Source organism: Cucurbita moschata, unplaced genomic scaffold (genome assembly GCF_002738365.1).
Source record: "Cucurbita moschata cultivar Rifu unplaced genomic scaffold, Cmos_1.0 Cmo_Scf00005, whole genome shotgun sequence".
Taxonomy (NCBI): domain Eukaryota; kingdom Viridiplantae; phylum Streptophyta; class Magnoliopsida; order Cucurbitales; family Cucurbitaceae; genus Cucurbita; species Cucurbita moschata.
The window spans coordinates 6084898-6106733 of NW_019268521.1; the positions used below are offsets into that span (position 1 = coordinate 6084898).

The 21836-nt window shown below is 36.8% G+C and overlaps 4 protein-coding genes across 7 annotated transcripts in view; 2 read left to right on the forward strand and 2 right to left on the reverse strand.

Moving 5' to 3' along the window:
• LOC111443420 overlaps positions 1 to 2792 on the reverse strand; it is an 8891-nt gene extending 6099 nt beyond the window's left edge. For all 3 annotated transcript variants that reach the window (XM_023081229.1, XM_023081231.1, XM_023081228.1), the window contains exons 1-3: positions 2721 to 2792; positions 1339 to 1638; positions 138 to 538 (exon numbers count right to left, since the gene is read on the reverse strand). In XM_023081229.1, the coding sequence (XP_022936997.1) occupies positions 138 to 340 (203 nt within the window). In that variant the 5' untranslated portion in view covers positions 341 to 538; positions 1339 to 1638; positions 2721 to 2792. The remainder of the gene's footprint in view (positions 1 to 137; positions 539 to 1338; positions 1639 to 2720) is intronic.
• A 3164-nt stretch (positions 2793 to 5956) lies between these two features.
• LOC111443333 (protein MIZU-KUSSEI 1) lies at positions 5957 to 7153 on the forward strand. Its single transcript, XM_023081107.1, has one exon. The coding sequence runs from the start codon at positions 6215 to 6217 to the stop codon at positions 6929 to 6931; it is 717 nt and encodes a 238-aa protein (XP_022936875.1). The 5' UTR covers positions 5957 to 6214; the 3' UTR covers positions 6932 to 7153.
• Positions 7154 to 9836: 2683 nt separating this feature from the next.
• Positions 9837 to 11034, forward strand: LOC111443433 (transcription factor MYB44-like). The gene has a single exon (XM_023081241.1). It carries the CDS (start codon positions 9964 to 9966, stop codon positions 10651 to 10653), a length of 690 nt encoding a protein of 229 aa, XP_022937009.1. The 5' UTR covers positions 9837 to 9963; the 3' UTR covers positions 10654 to 11034.
• Positions 11035 to 12766: 1732 nt separating this feature from the next.
• Positions 12767 to 21587, reverse strand: LOC111442605 (CST complex subunit CTC1). 2 transcript variants are annotated; one of them, XM_023080037.1, is made up of 18 exons: positions 20387 to 21587; positions 20184 to 20302; positions 19795 to 19869; positions 19631 to 19709; positions 19458 to 19520; positions 19288 to 19365; positions 18985 to 19191; positions 18538 to 18642; positions 18162 to 18431; positions 17376 to 17858; positions 16655 to 17269; positions 16465 to 16556; positions 15536 to 15716; positions 15241 to 15355; positions 14666 to 14997; positions 14354 to 14552; positions 13821 to 13915; positions 12767 to 13380 (listed from the first exon to the last, which is right to left on the reverse strand). In XM_023080037.1, the coding sequence occupies exons 1-16, from the start codon at positions 21524 to 21526 to the stop codon at positions 14385 to 14387; spliced, it is 4122 nt and encodes a 1373-aa protein (XP_022935805.1). In that variant the 5' UTR covers positions 21527 to 21587; the 3' UTR covers positions 12767 to 13380; positions 13821 to 13915; positions 14354 to 14384. The 2 variants fall into 2 exon arrangements, with proteins under 2 accessions (XP_022935805.1, XP_022935806.1); XM_023080038.1 differs by having other exon boundaries at positions 12767 to 13394.
• Positions 21588 to 21836: the final 249 nt, after the last annotated feature.

Below are 21836 nucleotides of genomic sequence, written 5' to 3' on the forward strand. Positions count from 1 at the left end.
AAAAAAAAAAAAAAAAAAAAAAAAAAAAAAAAAAAAAAAAAAAAAAAAAAAAAAAAAAAAAACAGAAGAAGAAGAAGAAACAATGTAAGGTCTTATTAGAAACAAAACATAGGTAAAGCAACAGGCACAGTCCATACCCAGATTCAGAGGGCCGTGATTCAAGCCAGATAAGGCGACCAGAGTCATCAACAGCAGTACCTCCGATTCGCTTGGAGGCGCCGGACACAACATCAGCGGTGATTGGGGACTTCCATGAGCCATAGGGTGCAGTGATTTTTTCCAGTTGGTCAACTACTTCTGGGACTTCCTTGCTAACTGAAGATGAGACAGAGGAAGCCATTGTCCTTCGCTCTTCAGAGTGAACTATGATTCCCGAGACCGGCGATACAGTCAGTATCGGTGCGATTAGGAGCTAGATGAGAGTAGCTACCGACCTCCGTTTCACTTTACCTTCAACATCGTTGTTTGGCGCCTCGATTTTATGGGAAGTTAAAATTTCGGGTCCCTTTTTTATGTCCTCGAATTGCATGCTTCAAGGCTGGAAGAAAAATAGTATTTTTCCTACGCAGAAGGTAACAACACTTCCGATCGCGGACGACGAAATCTTTTTTTTTTTTTTTTTTTTTTAATACATTTTTCTAATAAAGGACAATTTTCTTTCTCCCCTCTCTTTCCGAGCTGTCAAAAGTTAATTAAGTGGACACTAGGAAGATTGTTAGCACTACAGTCTGCTTGGAAAATTTTCTCTTTCTGTCTTAATTCTTAGCATTATTTAAAAATAGTTTAAAGATCATAAAAAAGAAATAAGATATCATTTGATGATGCATTAAATCAAAAAGGGGAGAAATGGGTATTTAATGTTAAAAATTTCCCCTGGCAACGAAACCACCTCACAGCAGCTACAAAAGAAATTTGGACTTTTATACTGGCAACCAGCCAAATTGGCATGCTTGGCTCAAAACAAGTTTTGCACGTGACCACTTGCCGCCACACTAGAGATAAGACAAAAACCAAAACACTTCAAGAGTATGAAAATTTACGGGCATGGTTCAGGTAGAAATTTTTGGGTTTGATTAGTGGTCTGAAAAAATTAGAACTGAAAATAAGGGTTAATAAAAAAATATAGAGTTGTATTTTATGTTTAAAGTAGTAGCAAATTTAGAAGTTAGATTTCAATATAAACAATTGGCGAAAATATGTTTGATAGTATAGTTACAAATCATTAAAAAAGTTCTAATTGCCAGCTAAGTTTCAAATTAATTTCCACTACTATTATTTAATTTACATGTTTTTATGTTAAAAGATTAGTAAACTAAAACATTTCAGCATGAAACGCACCTGCAAAATCCAAGCAAGGGACTCCCACCCTCCGTCGTTGAACTGATAATGATGCATATTAAATAATGAAAATGACATGCAAGCTTAGGAAACTTACCAAACATTGTTGAATTGAATACCCAAAAGCAGTTCCGCCGGAAGGATGATTATTGACCAATTGAACAGAAATTAAAATTTGAACACGCAAATCTGCTGGCCTTTAAAGGGTAATCACGTCACGACCCGTAACACATATTATTGGCTTCCCATCTTGGAGCTCAGCACTGATATGGCCAAGTGACTCAAGTCACACACCCCAAGCTGAAGGGGGAAACCCATCATCTAAAGCTTAAACAGATATCAAATTTACCAAACAATTTAAGTAAGAGATATAAGGGGAAGAAACTATAATCCAAACGACACACTCCACACAGTTGACACATCTGCCTTTCAAACTTCTAATCGGAGTTACAAGGGCATTGCGTTTACATTAAAATACAATTGAAGTAAAAAAGAAAGAGTTCTCAAAACCCACCGGTGTTTACGTTTAAATACTTTAAAAGATAAATAGCCTTTAAAAATTTAATGGATGTCTCCAAGACTTTTCAGTAGGCATATAAGAGATTCTACACCGTCACACATAAATAGGCCTACAAATTGATCAAAGAGGGGGGAAAAGAGACGACAAAGAGAAAAAAATACAGATAAAGTTAGTTGGGAATGGATAACATGTATCACTGCTCGATTGGCAAAGTAATTTCAGTGCCATACTAGAAGCATGCATTGTGCCATTTAATTAACCAAGCAATTTTACACAATACACTTCATTCAGAAGCACCTCTTGTTCACGACTTTTAGAATCTAAGATCACACAGATTTCTTATCACATACCACGCCGAGAGCACCGCAATTTCATTAAAGCACATATAGTTATGACCAATCCTAGTTGGTAAGTGAAAGAGCAGAATTCGGACACCACACATGTATTATTTCAACATATTTCTCTGTTAGTGTTAGTTGAACTGTTCTAATAATCATATAAAATTCAAGAAAAAAACTAAAAAACACATAAAGAAGTTGGCATTTCTGAACTGTTGTACGAAATGTAAGCAATGTAAAGACGTCTTCAGTTTCCGAAGATAGTGATTGATTTCTCATCTTTTCTGATTAGTAGCGCGTATGGTTAAAACAATCAAGGATTTTAGCCTAATACCTCTGTTTCGTATGCATATGATTCAAAAATACCAAGTCAGTCTTATCAGCGAAGATGTCGAAACAATATGAAAATCTTATACTCCGATACTTCTCTGATCTCAAATCATCAGTAAATAAATAATATAAATACCATCAGTTCAAGATATACGACATCGAGTAACAGTAAATTGACGGGAAGAAAACCGTACCACTCGAATGGTGAGTATCACATTGAGTCATGATAGCAACGATGAAATCCTACTCCAAACCCAAGAGAAATGCTGAGAAATAAAAATGGCGCGAACGAGCGTATAAGTAAAACGAAAATCAAAACACAAAGCATAAGACTCAACACGCAGTCACGCACCATTGCCTCAGAATGCCATAAAACGCGAAGAACCAGACAATAGCAAAACCCTCGTAGGAAAAAAAAAACAGTAGGGCAAAAGAATAGAAACTGAGAAAGCCGAAAAGAACTCTAACCAGGAGACGATGCAACTTTCATGAAGGGTAAACCAGCAAACCGGGCAGGCGGGAATGAATTTATACGTAATATTTTAACATACATTGTTGAGCAAAAATCAATCGTTTTTATGTTGGACTATTTCTCAGTTTCGATTTTGGACTACGCATGAATTTTTAGAGCGAGTTGCTTGCGAAATACGCTTCTCTGATTAGCTTGTGGGCTTTGAGGCCCATCTTCATTTTATTTCTTTGAAGCCCAATAGTATCACCTCCGGCCCACTGAAATAAATGACCTAAATATCAAATGGAATATTTTGAAAGATTCATAATAATAATAATAAATAAATACAGAAAATTACCTATGTACCTACGACGGGTGGGGAGGACTGAGATTATAATCCTCGTCACATATTTCATTCTCTAATTTCACCAAATTTTTCATTTATTTTCGTAGAATTAGAGATTTTTTTTTTTGTCGGTATATTATTCTTTAAAAATAATATATTTTAAAACTTTTATTTTTCAATATAATTTTTATTAAAATAAATGTAAATAAATAAATTTAAAAAAAAAAAAACAATCCTAATAGATAAAGGAGACATATATATTAGAAAATTTAATTTTTAATACAACGTGGCCTTTAATAATACAAAAATTGTATTTGGTTTAAATATTATAATTTGTCTCAAAATTATTTAATATAGTTAAAAAATAAGTATATGTGTTAAAAATATATTTATATTAAATAGGACATGAAAGGGAATTGATGGGGATAAGAGACGGGGAATATAATTCCATCTCTGACCCCATTTATCTAACCGAGAATAGATGTTTCTCACTCCCTCCCGCATATTCCATCTAAACGGGAAATTCTAAATATTTTGTAATATTAATAACATAAAGTTGGAAGAAAGAAAATAATCAAGAAGGTAAATATGAAGGATAAAGAGCCACGTCAACAAAAGAAGAGAGGAAAAGTGAAACATAATTTTGGAAATAAAATAATAGTTGCCTTTTTTATGTAGCCATTTGCGAATGTTCCAATATCTATAGCCTAATCATATGCAACAGAACCCACCCCCATCCCCAATTATCAAATCATAACCCCATTATTTCCCTTCTTTTATTTTTTTTTTATTTTTTTAAATTATATGCTTTTGAATTTATGATAACCAAGGTTTTTAATTATCAAATAAGGATTAGTATTATTAAATTAAATATTAATGCAAACATGTTCTGAAACCTACCACGTTCTCTTTTGATAGAATTGTAAAAGGAGTACAATAAATTTAAAATCTAAAATAAAAATCCCAACTTTGCTGTCATCTCATCAGTTTCTTCAATTATTGGACTTGTTTGTACTACAGAAATGCATAGCCAAACAAAAAGATTTGTTAGGCATAGCAAATAACCCCATTTGATTCCGTGGTTGGATGGTGTAATTTGTACCCATAAATTTGGTAACTTAATTAGCCTTCAAGAAACTATATATATATTTTTTAATTATTAGTAGGAGATCAGCTTTCAATTTTATCTCACATCTTTAGACATATGTCACCTACAATGTGATACCACGAGCTTTTTCTATCATATTGAACAAACATATCGATGGAACTAGAATATTCATCTTTTTTCTTGTCGAGAATTTATATATTTCTCCCCTATCCTAAACTTCCGACACTAAAATAAATACGTAGAGATTGATTTACACAAACACGTAGGCCCTAACTTGTTAGATTGAGAATTCAGATGAACTTAGTAGATAAATGAATAGGGTGTTGAGCATTAAAGAAGTTTGGTGGTAGAAGACAAGGATGGGACCTCCACTTAGCTTCACCTAAGTTTTATTCTAATCGTGGATAGATCATTCAGGTTAGGGTCCATAAGCAATGACAATTGCTTCACGAAGACTCGCTGTCGTGACGACTTCAGTGGATTCCCCCAACCAAGTTACTGCCTATGAGTCGTCGGTTCATTCTTGAACAGAAAACAATGGCGGGCAGAGAAATAGAGAATTACAACGAAAGAGTTAAAAGAGTCACATCACAAATCTACAATAATTTAACCATAAATTTACTTTGCATGAAAACCCCTTTCTCTTGTCTCTGGCACTCAAATAGTCCCTCCAAGTAGACGTTGTCAACCCTTATGAAAGCGACTCCAAAATCAAAACCATTCACATTATCATAATAATAACAATATGAAGAAAAAAATAAACCCACCCAAAATGGAAAATTTTAGTTTGATTCGATTTGGTTTGGGTTCAAATTAGCGAACATTTGGGATACAAGAAGATTAAGTAAGATGTCACTGTTGGTAAGTAGACCAACAATTTATTACAAGACCCGGGTTGCACCACAAAGGGGGAGATGGGAGGCCCATTATCATTTATTATAAATATTCTTGTTAGATTTTTGTACATTAATTATAAGGAAAAGATAATTGTAATTCACTTCAATTTTTTGAAAAATATTTATTTATTTAGTTACGTGCCTAAAGTAGCTTTTTTTTAGTTTGGGATAAGACTACGATCTGACAGAGGAAAAGGAAGAAAAGGAAGAAAAGGAAGAAAAGGAAGAGAAATTTGCATGGGAAAATCGGGAGGTAAGGGTGGGAATATGAGCTGCACCTCAATTATTATCACCATTTTCTTTCCCCCAAAAAGCATAAAAGCAATTCGTGATGTTCATTCAAAACCTAATCATCAGAGAAGCACATGCCCAACATTTCCCACTGCCCCCATTTTTCTTCTTTTAATCAATTTACTTTTCCTTTAATAATATACATCCCAAACTAATAAATAAATAAATATGTCTTATATTGAGTTTATAGGCTATCTCTCCCAGTCGTTTCTCTACGAGGTCGACTTTTTTCTTCCTTCAAACCGAGCCAAGTTACCATCTATAAACCAAAACCACCCCTTATGTTATCAAGCATTGAATTCCACTGTTTTTTTAGTCACCCAAGTCAGTCAACATCAACCCTTTAGGCCTTATAAAATATTATGTATTTTATTACACAAACTCTATCATATCTGTTTAGTTGAGTGAGCCCGTTGTTTGAATTCCCCTTTTTCCCTTTCCCACTCGCAAGATTCCAAATGACACACAGAAGCCCAACCAAGATGACCAACAGCCAACTTCCCCATACCCCAACCGCCCCCTATTTATGCCTTCCCCCATTTCCCCTCTCCAAATAATCAAAAACCCCAAATTCAATACAAATAACCCATTTAATTATGCCATCTCTTCACTCCAGCCCATTCATGGACAAGTCTGTCTTCCTCTCTCTCCTCCGCCACACCTCCAAACGCCCCAAATCCTCCTCTTCCGGCGGCGGCGGCGGCGGCGGAGGAGGAGGAGGAGGAGGACTTCTCAAAATGTTCAAGTTGTTCCCGATGTTGAGCTCCGGCTGCAAAATGGTGGCTCTCCTGGGCCGACCCAGAAAGCCCCTTTTGAAAGACCACGCCACGACGGGCACAATCTTCGGGTACCGTAAGGGCAGAGTGAGCTTGGCGATTCAAGAGGACCCTCATTGCCTTCCCATATTCATAATCGAATTGCCGATGCACACGGCGGCGCTGAACAAGGAAATGGCGTCGGACATTCTGAGGATTGCGCTGGAGAGCGAGACGAAGACCCACAAGAAGAAGCTAATGGAGGAATTCGTGTGGGCGGTTTATTGCAACGGAAGGAAAATTGGATACTCCATTAGACGGAAGCAAATATCCGATGATGAGCTTCATGTCATGCAGCACTTGAGAGGGGTTTCCATGGGCGCCGGAGTTCTGCCGTCTCCGGCGTCGGAGAAGGATAATTTAGACGGGGAATTGACGTACATGAGGGCCAGATTTGAGAGGGTTGTTGGATCCAAAGATTCGGAAGCTTTGTATATGATTAATCCCGATGGGGCGGCCGGCCCCGAGTTGAGTATTTTCTTCGTCAGATCTCAATAGAATACATTTTTTTATTCCTCTGTATAAATATAAATATTTTATAGCCATTTCTAAAGAAAGGCTTCATTTTTTTTTTTTTCCCTTCTTTTGTTGAAGGATCTCTAAGGATGGCTATCATGGCTGTTGCTGTATAATTGGAATTCTTTCCACATGTAAGGGTTTTTCTTTTTCTTTTTTCTTTTTTTGGGAAATAAAATTGCTATAAGGGTTATTTCAAATGAATATTACAAATTTGAGTTGAATGTTTGAAGCTCGATGCAACTGAAATCTTCAGCAGTTATATGTATATTCAAATTGGCATCAAACAGAATATTTTATGTTTTTTAATCCTTCCAATCATGATATAATGATGAGATTATTTATATGATAGTCATCAGGTTATGAAGTCAATAATTGGTCAAATAATTTTATATGCCTAAATTCCTTTTCAAGTTTCTATATATATATATATATATATATATATATTTTTTAATTGAACGTTAAGATCTTTAAATCTTTATCGATAATATAATATCTTCATCAATTTAATAGGAAATTAATAAAGTTTATAATTTAACAATAAAAAAAAAAATGAAAGGTGAGAAAATGAAGCTATAATTTAAACCTGTATACGTGGCCCCTAAAGTACGTAAAATGGTGTCACCCTTCAATTACTTTGTCTACCTCCTTGTCCTATTCTCATTTTTTCAGTCACTGCCCACCCCACATTTTTTCTTTACTATTCTATTTATTTATTCGGTCCTTTTGTTATTTTTAAAATCTGTGATAAAAAAAAAAAAATGAAACAAAAATGTTTTTCCTTCCAAAACCAAAATATCAAGCTAGCGGGGACGAATATGGGCCCACATCGCATGGCCCATTACAATTGGGCTTCTCGGCTCGTTGGAGCAGCCCGTGCGAGCCCATCTTCATCAAGTAAATGAAACATCGTCTGGAGCCCACAGGAGTGGGACAAATCACCAACTTGGACGCGGTATGATGCGAGCTAGTGGGACCGGCCCGAACAATGGAGGGGAGCGCGGTGGGCCCAATGGATCCAACGGCTCAATGATTCCAATCATGGAAAGACATCAAAGTGATGTACGCACGAAACGGTCCAAGAGAGTCTACGCAGAATAAAAAAATTAAACACTGTCTGAGGACAAACAGACCATTCAGCGGATTCGGTCACAGCTGGGTTTGAAAATCGCCGCTCATCCCCGAGTCGGTGAAACCTTCTGTTCTCATCCGTTTGAAGCCAGCTGTATCTGTAACTGCCCAACCGATTCCCGCTAAAGGTTGGTCACAGTCACGCCATAAATATTGCCACCTGGCACCCTCCAATACAATCTTGTGTATGACGCCAATAGATAAATACTCCCCTAGGTGCGTTACATTTACATTTCATTCGTAGTTTTGGTCGTTGTTTGTCAGTCTCTACAACCTTCTACCAAATAAGGGCAGCTCGAATCACGTGAGATTCTTACAGGCTGTAGGAGGGCCCTCTTATCCAGTAACTTATTTATCACAAAATTAAAAATTATGAGAACAAACAAATAGTCGTCTTTGCTTTCCACCAAATAGTTTTACATTTAGTCTTTAATTATTTTCTTCAAATTTTTAAAATTTTATTTTAGTGATGATTTAAATGAAACAAAATTTTACCAATATTACGAAACTTGCATGGTTAATAATTTCCCCCTAAACTTATTGATGGCAATGCAATAATCATTAAACCAAATAAATAAAAATTGAAATCAACAAAAATTAAAGTGCAATTTAATATTTAATTTAATGATGTGATATGATATTTTAACGTTGAAAGCAAGGTCAATCTCAGCCGTTGATTAAACATAGTGACGCTCCTTGATTGGCTGCATTGGGCCAAATCAGTCAAAAAGGCTCGGACCCACTTTGCCGTTTGAATTTATTTATTTTATTTATTTGGTTAAACAAGTTTGGCCTCACTGTCATGTGCTTAATTCCTCCACATGAAATGGAACACACTTAATAATAACTTATGACCGTAGTCTATTTTATATTTCGCCGATTTCTTGTCCAATAAAGTTAACTAGAAGCTTTAATTAAGGTGCAACATGTTGTTTAATAATCTAATAATTATTCTCCCTTCTACTGCTACTAATATATCTCTAGTGCTTATTTATGAGTCTCTTTCTAACATTATTTAATTAATAATTTGTAAGCAAGAAAAAATATTTATTCTATTACAACATGTATACATAATAAACTATTAATTGTAATGCAATAATCCAAAATTCTAAAAATAATTGAATCCATGAAACCGGCATTCATGGGACATCCACCTAGTCTTTGACCCATTGTCGTCTACAGGACATAGGTTGCTACATGTACTTTAAATTTCAATTAAAAATTTGTAAACATTAAACTAAGACATGAATTTGATATTATATATATGTATATAATGACGTGGCAAATATTTGTTTTCTTCATATTCATTTCACATAAGACCTTTGCTAGATTGTGACGATCGGAAGAAATCATGTTGACCCGACCCGTAAAATCTAATATAATTTTATATTATATGATCCTATAAAATTAAATGCTATTTTGTTGTTAATGTTGGGAGAGAAACATATAATCATATCATATTTATTTTGTAATTAAATAAATTTAATTTGGGAATCTATTATTTAAAACAAGGTTTAGGAACAAACTTATAATTTAAGTTTGTAGAATTTGATTGAGGAGTAAAGAAAAGTCTATATTCTAAAATTAAAACGCGTCTCCTTTCTATTTCTGTCTTTAAATCCTTGATTGAGAAGCATGAACGAAGTGGAGATTAAAGAGGAATCTAGAAAATTAATTTTGTGTTAAAAAAAAAAAAAAGAAAAAACCCGAAACAGTAACGGGTCGGGTCGATTTCGTTGCCCGCCCACCAACCTTACAAAAAGCCACTTTCCGAGAAGTAACCTTCTCATTGTTGTTGGTATATAAATCCCCAACGCATTGCATTGCTTCTCTCTGTGCTCTCCCTTTGCCATATTTCCGTACTCGTTTTCCTCACTCCGCCGATGGACATTCAAAATTCCTCTTATTCCTCTTCCACCTCCGAGTCCTATTCCTCCGATTCCTCTCACTCCGGCAAGCCCTCGCCGGTAAACTCCGCCGTCCCTGATAAAATCAAAGGCCCATGGAGCGCCGAAGAGGATCGGGTCCTGACCCGACTCGTCGACCGCTACGGCCCTAGAAATTGGTCTTTAATTAGTAGATACGTAAAGGGCCGCTCTGGAAAATCCTGCCGGCTCCGTTGGTGTAACCAGCTCTGTCCCGGCGTCGAGCACCACCCTTTCTCCCAGGCGGAGGATGACGCCATCATCGCTGCCCATGCCCGCTACGGCAACCGGTGGGCCACCATTGCTCGCCTCCTCCCTGGGCGAACCGATAATGCCGTCAAAAACCACTGGAACTCCACTCTCAAACGCCGAGTCAGAAACGACAGAAAATCCGCCGGTAATCGCACTTCGGACGTGGGTGGGGGTTCGTTGGTGGGCGTCAATGACGACCCATTGACCGAGCTAACTCTGGCCACTCCGGGAATGGGTGCGGGAGGTGAGGTGGCGGTGGAGTCCGACCGCAGGAGGGAGAGTATGCCGGCGGGATTCTGGGAAGCGATGAGGGACGTTGTAGCGAGGGAGGTGAGAGAGTACATGACGACGACGTTTTCGGAAAATCCGGGATTCATTAAAAATGAAAGGGGCTAATATGTAAATGTGGAATTTATGGATTTAATAATGTATGGTGAAATTCTAAATTTATTTGGAATTAGTGGAAATTAGAAATGAAGAAAAAGGGGGAGGGATTAGGGAATGGGGATCAAAATTCCCGGCGGCTCTTTTGGAAAAGCCCACCCGTGTGCTCCACAGCCTGTCATCAACGCAAATGCTCACTATTTATTCTTTGCTCATAGGCTTAGAATAGGATGAATCAACACAGGTGACCAACCACTAAATGGCACGTGGACATGCACTCTCAAGTGCGCAGTATTGCTTTTTGTGTACTCTCTTTTGGTTGTCATTGGCTCATGCAAACCATGCAAAAATTATGTTCAAATAAAATAAAGCCTTAGCCTTTTTTTATTATTATTATTTTTTTTTTTTTGTACTTTCATTTTTTAGCCTCGTGGGGATGCAACCTTGTACTTCAAAAAGAAGTTTTAAATTAAACCCACGTTCTTAGTTACATTCAATTCTCATATCAAGTAGATTAAGATTTTTTTTTTTTTTTTTTTTTTGAAAGCGCCAAGTCTTACTGCTAACCTATATTGTTCTTTCGGACTTTCTCTCAAGATTTTAGAATGCTTTTGTTAGGGAGAGGTTTCCACATCCTTGTAAATGATGTTTTGTTTTCCTCTCTAACTGATGTGGGATCTCATAATCCAACTCCCTTCGGTGTCCAGCGTTCTCGTTGGCACTCGTTCCGCTCTCCAATCGATATGAGATCTCACAATTCACTCATTTCAAGGACGTGATACTCGCTCCTCTCTCTAATCGACGTGAGATCTCACAATCCACCCTCATTCGGAGCCCAACGTCCTTGCCAGCACACTGTCTTGTGTCCACCTCCTTTTTGACTTAGTATCCTTGATGGCGCACCACTTGGTGTCTAGCTCTTATGCCATACACCCGACGGGTGTTTGACACCTTGTTAGTATAGTAATAACTTTAATTTTCTTTAAATCTATCTTAGTCAATCCTATACCTAAGATCGCTCTCATTAAGATGAAGGAGTGTCACATTTTAACAAACTATTGTTAATTTGAATAGACACAGTCTCTGTGATATAAAAAATAAAGAATAAAGCATAAAAATGGTAAAATGGGTGCATTTCACCTGATTGTTATTTACTTTCTCGCATAATGGTTGATTGGTATATTAATTTGGTTAATATTCCAAGTTAAGTAACTCGTGATGGAAAACAACAATAAAAAAAAAATAAAGACTTTATAGGCTGTTATTTTTTTTCCTTCTTTATTTTTAGTACTTTAAGATAAAAGACCAAAACAAGAAGGAGAAAGTGAGGTTGATATAAATACATGTTTAAAAAAGATTAGTTAAGGAAGGGGCGGTTGGCATAGGAATAGTGAGGGGTGAAAGTGGAAATGGTGGAACAATGATTCCCACTCATATAAAGTAATGCGGCGCCGCTTTATTTGCCTTTTTCTATCTCTTTTTATTACTATCCAATATTAACGATGTGATGAATAAGCTTGTTTTTGCTTTGTTTGGAGCTGCCTCTCTAGGATTTTTCTCTTTTCTTCTTCTTTTTTAAAGAAATATTGCGTTTTTAGAAAGAAATGGAAAAAGAAAGGGATACATTTTACTATGCATTAACAATAATTGAACTTTTCTAGTAACCAAGATGTTTGTTAAGAAAAAAATGAAGGGCAACCATAGAACACATTTCTTTGACAAGTGTAAACATTTATAACCAAAAAATGACATAAGAAATCATTTTCAGGATCTAAGTTAGTTAAAGTAATTTAAATATTGTTTTAGAATACAATTCAAATATTCACATACAGAACGTTAAAAATGTATTTGAGAATGTGGTCTTGGGCTCTAGTTCATATTCAACTCCATGTTATGCTTGGTAAGAGAAAACTATATATATAATTTATTTTAAAATGTAAAGGAGAAAAAAAAAGAGAAGTTATTTTCCCTCTATCTTCCCAACATTCAAAAGAAAAGGAACAGAATAAGAGACAGAAAATAGAATAAAATCGTGAAGATATATGGTATTAGTTACCTTCAACATAATTTAGGCAGAGGGACAGATTCTAAATAATACTACTTTCACATTTCTAGACCAATTCCATAGTCCAAAGGACATCTTAGACGTTCTTTTATTCCCACCAAAATTGATGGGTTTTCTTGAATTCAAATTTACATATATTTTGACTAATTTACCCTTCAATTTAATTTACATTACATTTAATACTAATTTAATATGTATTCAATTAGGAAAATATACTTTATTTCATCTAAATAAACATGAACTCATACAAACCTCAATTGTGGAGGTAGCTCGCTCCTTGTCCTGTGCAGGCTCATCAACCTCAACTTTGTGTTGGTGGGAGCTCTTATTGTTTCAAACTCAACAGAAGGACAGACGATCCGTCCTTTTCAAGCCAGTATGGCTGGTCGGTCATCACAGTTCTAAATACAGCGAAACTCCAATTATTAATACCCATACATTAATTCAATATTCTGGTCATGGCCATAGCGATGTTCCTCTCAAATATTGCAGGCATTGCCATTGGCCTAAGAGAAAGGCCTACATGGACTTGACTGCAAGAACATCAAGTGGCCTTCGCTATTTTATTGGCGTGCTGCACTTGACAACTCAAGTGTGTTATTTGAACCTCAATTTAGAGACACTATCTCGGCTAACGGCCGGCCATAGCGGAAATGGCTTACAGGAGCAATTCCCTGCAATATGCAAACTGAAACTCATTATATTTACTGCTCTTACATTTTCCAATCCAACCAAAAGAGTGCAGAAGCATATGTAAGGCATTGCACAGACTGATAGGTTATACACATGGTAAAATTACTAAAATATTTGAACTCTATTTGAACTTTCTTTGATACATTGGTCTGTGTTTGGTATAAGCGACAAACTATAAGAACAGATACTGCTTGGGGCTTCATCTTAAGTGAACTCTAATTCCTAGGCCATTTGAAGTTCATTACTTTTATATCACTTAGTAGTCAGAAAAATATTATGTCCTAACAACTAATGTATGATCAAGAACTTATAAAATATGAGGGGATTGATTATTTGGCCATCGGTTAGTTGTTAGTGTTTTACTAATCAGTGGCAAGGAAAAAAACGAACAAGGTCATTAAGTTATAAGATGGACACTGACCGACAGGCACCAAGGTCCTTGGTACCAATACCATGAGGGAATTATTCGGTTTTGCAGAGATGACTCCGCATTCTTCATTTTAAGTATTGGAAATCCTGGAAAAAGCATATTAAGAGAGTACATTATGGTCAGTATTAATGGCCTAAGCAGAATAAATAAACCCGTGGTCAGAAAACCCCATCCACAAGAATTTCATGAACAAAATCTTGAAAGAAACAAATATTAGACTAGTGAGCACATAAAGCAGGATGACTGAACAAAATATCGTCTTAACCGACCAACAGATTAGAGTAATAAAAGAAATATCGATCGAACAAACGGCTACATAGATATGAAATAAAAAGGTACAAGAAATATAAATATATGTAATCTCTTGTAATGAGACGGAAATAAAATCATATTACAATGTCAAAGGCATTGCATGTAAGGAAATATTTGGAAATAATCATATAGGGAATGAAACAAATTTAAAAAATGTACGGATATAATGATATGGAAAAAAATGGCGGGGAAAGAATAAAGTCATGCTATACCTGCTGTTCTGGTTGCAGACAAATAAGACTATCAACTGTTCGCCAGTTCAAGGATAGCATTCCTGGCCTCATTAAGAGCATTTGTACAATAAACATCCGTCACCCATATATTTTGTGACTGCATCAACCTTGGTTCCATTATGTATTCCTTTAACAGACTTCCAACAGCATCTGAATCCAACTGATTCCCAATGAGAGTCTACAAAAGTGCAAAACATATTATACAAACACTGGCCAAGTAAAGAAGACGCTTTACCGCGTCAAGGCAATTGATAATTTTTGAGTTCATGGAGCAATGGGATATAAACTCACCCAAATGGCACCAAGACATGAATTCACTAATATGAACTTGAGAAGACTCTCATCTGCACTGCTGAGAGTATCATCCGAAGCAAGAGAAATATCTAGGTCTTGATAAGAATCGAGGATTGACCCGCAACTTCTCACAATAATTCTACCATGGTTCTTCAGAACCCTGCCCAGATGATAGCTTGCAGTGGCGCGGGAGTTACGAGTCATCCCAGTCCATTTTAATGTCCAGTCAATGTTCTTAAAAGCTAAATGTGGAAGTGGATCGTGCAGCCGCAACAAGGCTGCTGCTCTTTCACCACTGGTCCAGCAGTTGCATCTGGATGAACCATCATCTGTGCATGAAAATTTCAGCAGATAGAATAATTATTACAAGAATTAGCAAGATTTCTCCACAGAGATAAAAATCAGAATGGAAGGTAAAACTATGTGACCCAAACATTGTTAAATTATACCAATTTCCAATTGCAAAGGTCTGTGAAATATAAGTTTGATCAGTGAATAGCTTCACCAGAATGAGACCTACTAAATTTCAGAGTTGCATGATATTGATATTTCCTAGAAGATATGGAACTGACCCAATATGAATCCAGCAAGAGGAATCTTTACAAGAGGTTGCCTTTGAGACATTTCATCTTGCAAATTGACGTGATCAATGTTCTTCTCCAGGACTAGAAAATTGACAGCAACAACCTGTTCAAAGATTAAAAAATTTTAAAAAAATACAATGAAGCTATGATCATATATTCTTCATAGGATAAGCTGAGACAATGATTTACATAATTGATCTGGAACATTATGATATTAGTGGAAAATGAAAAGAGGCGGTTCTAAAGCAACAAATCTCATGAGAAATAGTGCTGCAGAGCTTACTCTGCAACGGAACTTTGTTAACTCGCAATGGGAGTGAATCAGTTCAGAAAATAGTTGCAAAGAAATAATGTCTGAATATGAGATAGAGTCGGGATTCTTCTCAATAAATGAATGATCAAGTACACTGAAAGAAATGATATCTATGAAAGATAGCGGAGTCAACATCAATCTCCGTAGATCCCTGCAAAACCAAGAATAACTATCACGTTTAAGAAACGGTATTCCAATAACTCAGTAATCAGAAAGAAGAAAAGGACTATATTATGACAAGATGCAAGCAAGATATAGAGATCATAACACAGGTCGAGATAGACAGTATATTGAAAATTGAGAACATGTAGCTACAGAATATTTTTCAATTATTTCAACATCCACACTGCACCCCCTCCGAAAAAAGCTACAAATTGACAAATCACAATGACCAAACAACTAAAGGGTGGAAAAATGGTACGAAAGAGAGAGAGAAACGATAATGCTTTGTGCATCAAGAACTTATAGTAAATTAGTGATGTAGAGAACAAACTCCAAATACAACAACGTTAAAGGTCAGTTCAGTAGAAACCCTGATACATCAAGATGTGAAGCAATTTAACCATAATGGTGTATCTGTTAGAAAACAATCTTTTATCATGTAGCAATGGAAGATTTTATCACGTCATACCAGAAGACACTTTTTGATGGCGTAGTCAGAAGATTGACAAAATAAGGGGAATTTTATGGTTCACTTCTCACAAAATACCCACTCCCATTATTAGAAAGTACCAGAAAAAAAGAAAAGAAAAAAAAGTCAACGAAGAGGACTAACATGCAGGAGATTTATTCATGAACACATGCAGTGTCAGAGGCATTTTCACAGTATGAAGAATAATGTTAAGGGGGAGAATTAAGCATCACCAGTGGAGGAACATGAATATAAATTTGTACAATACCCAAGTTCTAGAACTCGATGGAAAGTTGCTCTCACACCAGGTCCAAATCCAACAGGTAAAGCATGATTCTTCAGATAACCAAAAATTTTCACCTAGAAAAACAAAACCCAAAAAACTTTTGGCATTGAAGTGTAGATTGTACATAATATAGGAAAACAAAGTGCAGAGAGCATGATACAGCGAGACATACAATTTGGTCCTCCACCAGAAGATGAATACAAGTGCTTTTGGAACGCACAAAGAATCTGCACTGGCTACCTTCTTTAATACCTTGACATTTTAAATCAGAATCAATGCAACTTTGATGAAGATCATGCACTGCAACAACATGACCTTCCGCAGAGGATAAGTTTCCTTCAGGAAACAGACAGTCAGATCCATGGATAACAGAGGCATGCATGTCCGACGATGTCACATCTCTGTAGCAGGGAGAAATTTTGCCGATCTCTTCAGGTCTTAAAATTGGTTGGTTTGAATTTTCTTCCTGTTTTTCAAGATCAAACACCAGAATATCTTTTGCATTTGAAGGAATATGAAGATAGATATCCGAAAAGGATCCATTATCCAAATCAATTTGATCTTCTGAAATCACTCCACCATCACAGATGGGAAAGTCATTGAACTGAGTGTCGTTCGATTCAATGCTATGGAGGATATCATTATCAAAAGTGAATGAGATGCTCCATAAATGAGTACTTGAGGTTATAACAAGGTTTTGGCTGTTGACATAATTGCATTCCTCTATGTTGAATAAAGAATGATCTTTATTACGTTTTGTGATGTAGTAATTGCCAATCTGCAGGAACTGAAATGTTGATGAAAGCATATTATTGCCTTTATACTAATAGAAAAGGTCAAGAAAAAGTAATCTGTATGCGAGAAGGTAATAATTGTGCAATGATAATACACACCTGATACTTCAAAAGACTATCAGGTTGAATCTCTAACAAAATCTGTTGAGCACCAACTCTGGAACCATCATTGCTACTTGATTTGCTTTTTGTGTTGTATAAGAAACCTAACATGTATTGGCTACTATGATCTGAACTCCTAACCGTAGCTGCACAAGAAATTCTGTGATGGCTCAAGTTGCAGCATTTCTGTTCCTCATTAGATCCTTTGTAACAAGTGCAACGACCATTAAGCCTACAGCTAGACTCATCAAAGTCACATACCATATCTGGGCCTTCAAGCCTCCCAGATGGATGGCCAATTTTAAGTCTTTTATCAACATATTTCTGATCATTTGCAGTTCCAGTATCTTCCCTCAGCTGCTTCATTGAAGCCTTTATTGAATATTTTTTATCTCTCTCAGTAAGAAATAAATTCCAAGGATGGAGGACAGCCTCAACGAACATGCTTGATGTGTTTGGTGCCAAATGTTTGCCTGGAAACTAGGAAGATGCGCATAAAAACATTTACCAAGACAAATTGAGGGATATAACTTTTTAATGGAACAACTAATGCCACAACTAAATCTTCTCTTTTCTTCTGTCCATAGTCTTACTAACATTGTCAATACCATATGAGCTATAAATTATAGAAACAATGATAGAGGAGAAAAAATAATTTTTTTAAAGAAAAACTTTTCAATTGGATATTTGAGAAGTAAAGCAGTGTCCTTCTGAGTGACAGAACAGAAGCCTTAATTAGAAGTATAAAAAAGCCTCAAATGAGAAAAAGATATTGGACTCTACCTTTCGTAACATAGGAAACTTGTGTGTTACTTCTAGAAGGTGATAAGTTCCACCTTCGAATATCTCAAGATCAGACCCATTTTCAACGCAAGAATATGAGGGAAGGTTTTTGCAGGTTGCATTTCTGTATTGAAAATAAACATAAATTGCTATGCCAAGATCTCTTTCCAACGAGATGCTCTGAAAAAAACTGCGGCATGAGAATGACTGATTGGTCAAATACTTATCCATTTGTGGAATGCCTTCAATGACCACAATATATTTTGTTACCTGAAAGACCAAAATGGACAGAGGTCACTGCAAGAAATCTAAAATCATCATAGGCACAAACGACAATCACCAACCATAAGCAGCTAAAACCGACCACAAAACTTACCTCATATACGCTATTGACATTCCAAGTTGACGGAAGATCAGGTACCATAGCATCAATACCTCCAGTTGCATCAACCAACTGCAATCTTCCAGAATACGTGGAAATCTGCATAATTACTGCTTAATTAGATAGGCTGAAGTGCATAGTTTCACCAAAACTATATTTAACAAAACATTTTGCATTAATGTATGTTTCAAAAAAAAAAAACCTATCTGAACGTAGAAAAAATTATCACAATAAGAACATAACACCCAAAAAAAAAAAAAAAAACGGTTACTTTACTGCAGAAACGGAATGAACACTGATATATGCAAAATCAATTTCAAATTTGCATACGGAGCCTTCATTTCATCCTAGTTAAGAATCTAAAACCTCGTTTATGACACTGTAGGTACTCAGCTTTGAAATTTACATTTGAGATGAAAAGAATCAAGACAATTTACCAACCTTCAGACTGCCAACCAGAACAAAGCCAATGTCTTCACTACGATAAATTTTCCTAGTTGTCTGATGAGAAGATCTACCTCCACGTGATAGAAGTCTGAAGCGATCAAGCTGGTTGTATTCGTACATAGTAACTCTTTTGTTTTTCAACATTATGGCCCTCAAACACGTAAAATTACAATAGAAACTTAAAAGAGAGAGAGGTACCACCTGAAACCAAGAAGCAGGAAATCGTGTGTGATGTGACCCTAAAGACAAACTAATTCAGACAACGAACAAAGAAAGACACATTGAACCTAAACTTACAGTTTCAAGGCTAATGTTCCACGGTTCACTACCACAGCCACATGAATCATGCTCGTACAGCTTCATAATTGATCCATGCTGCCAGTAGAAACAAAGAATAGCGAATGGTATCAAAGAGTTACAAAGACAGAGATCATTCATTCATCATGGAACAAAAATAATTTGCTTACCTGATATCGGGAAATAGATGAAGGTAAATGCGATTTAGCATACATTTGAACCAGTCCTTCTTTCTGATAAACACCTTGCACCAACAAAATGAGCTCACGAGGGAAGTTTGTTTTAACATAAAAGGGCAACAGTCTGGGAGCAAAGTGCGTGAATTCAGTGAAAGAATATTTACATGTTTTGATCCCAAAATTTCTTTTTCTGATAAAACACCAGCAAACATTTTCCGGAAAGACGAAATAAGAAGCAATACCCTGAAACAAATCATCCAGTCGAATAAGTCACCTAGACAGAAATCAACGTGCTTCTAGGCTATATAGAACAGAAAGAACTGAATACCATAGTCTAGCCGAAAAAGGTAAGGTGTCGATAAACTTCCCCAGCATAGACCTTGACTGTGAAAGGACGTGACACCTGCAGAAGTTTCACGTATCCAGTGCAAATTTGATCATCCAAAGCGAATGCGTTGCAAACAAATATTTTAAAGTAGCACTTCCATTGTGAATAAATGAACCTTGGAGGGTGGAAATAATGAGAAGGCAAACCGTGGTTGCAAAATAATCAATATTACGAATAAAAGCAGAGGGTATAAACGAAAAACCAAAGGTAAATAGGACACTAAAAAACCGAATTACAGACATTAATTTCCATGATTCGGCACAAAACGCAATCCGTAACAGATCACACAAACAGAAATGATGAAGATAAAAATAGATAAAGCTACTCACTTGGTTTCCAATGGAGAAAATTGCTGCACGAAGATGCTAGTTTTGACACAAGCACCAAGTATAAGCAATTTCGACCAAGGAAATTTAGGATTCACAAAGTGGACATTCCGCACAGATATCTACAGAAAAGCAAAAATTGAATAGCATTACGAAAAGCATGCCTGCAACCAATTGCCTTAAATTGAACGTTAGGAATGACTTACAATGGCGCCCGCCCTAAGACTATGAGGTGGAGAAAGGAAATGATCGGTCAACAAAAGCCAGACTCCGTTCTCAAGCTCAAGAAGCATTCCTTGCATATATACTCCATTAATTATACCCGTGTATGATCCACATTCTCCCTTCCCTTTGATGGCATTTGTCTTACATGGAAGCCTTATTCGAGATAACCTAGATAGATGGAGAGAAGAGTTCTCCGTGCTGATATACATCAAACAGGACTCGGCCTTACCGATGGAGACCTTCTTCTTTTTCAAACCCCCAAAAGTTAAGGCTCTTCCCACAAATTTCGTTAGGACAGGGTGCCAAGATGACGCTGAGCCGCAAAGATACACAACTGTCGGTTTGACAAATGAATGAGTATTAAGTACTCGAACTGAATCGTCTGGTAAACTCATCGGCTCCCTAGAAGTACATGACCGACACTCACAGATCATGATTTGAGCCATAAATCCTCGAATATTTTTCAAGCCCGCGGTTGAATCGGACTCCCTGCAGCTCTGCAAATTTCTCAGGCCTACTGTACACGGAACAATAGTAACTGGACCAACTGACTCTAATACACCACAAAGGCAGTGCCGAAGCTTTAACTTATCGTTAGAAGTAGGGTAAGCACCTATATCCAAGGGAACTGGATCGACGTCGGGGCATTGAGGAAGTGCCCTGCCCGGGGAAAGAAAGTCCCATTTTATAATTTCCAAGAAACCGCCGGCTCTTCTCAACGGTATGAAATTCCAAGATAAGACCCGAATTTCATTTCCGATCACTCGAATGTCGATATCAAGTATATCACAGCAAATAGTACCCGAACCATCAGTGAACTGAAAGCAATTGTTGCTGGGACATCGACAGGAAGACTTTAAGTTGGACGGCCCGCAAGCATCGGTAGGAAGATTCAGGGTTCCAATGATGATGGCTGGATGTTTCAGAGAAGCAAGAACTTTAGGGCTAGGATTCGATTCCGCAGGAGATGAGAAGGTTGATGGAACAGGCCTTGGATTTGATTGAAACAATTCTATCGGGAATGAACTGCAGGAAGAAGATTGATGAATATTGGAAGTTCCAGAGAGAGGAAGACCGCGTTGGATTAGCTCAGCAATGGTGAGAATCGTGACAACATCCATGTCAAAGGCTGTTGCTCTTCCTTCCGTGCATTCACGATAGGGGAAAGCGGGAGAAGATGAAAGCGTGGGAACTGGGAATAGAGCGGGAAAATATGAAGGGAAGCGCTTTTAAAGGAATTCCAAACAAGACGTCCAATCCTAGGCCAGCCCAGTTCCAGCAAGATCGGTACCTCGGCCCATTTAGGTTCATGTGTACAAGCCCAATAGTGGTCCAAATAAATCTTGAGCCCAACCTAATGTGTTTTCCTTTGAAAAACTAATGATAAAATAAAATAACTTTGCCAATGCTCAATTTCCATTCAATTCTATA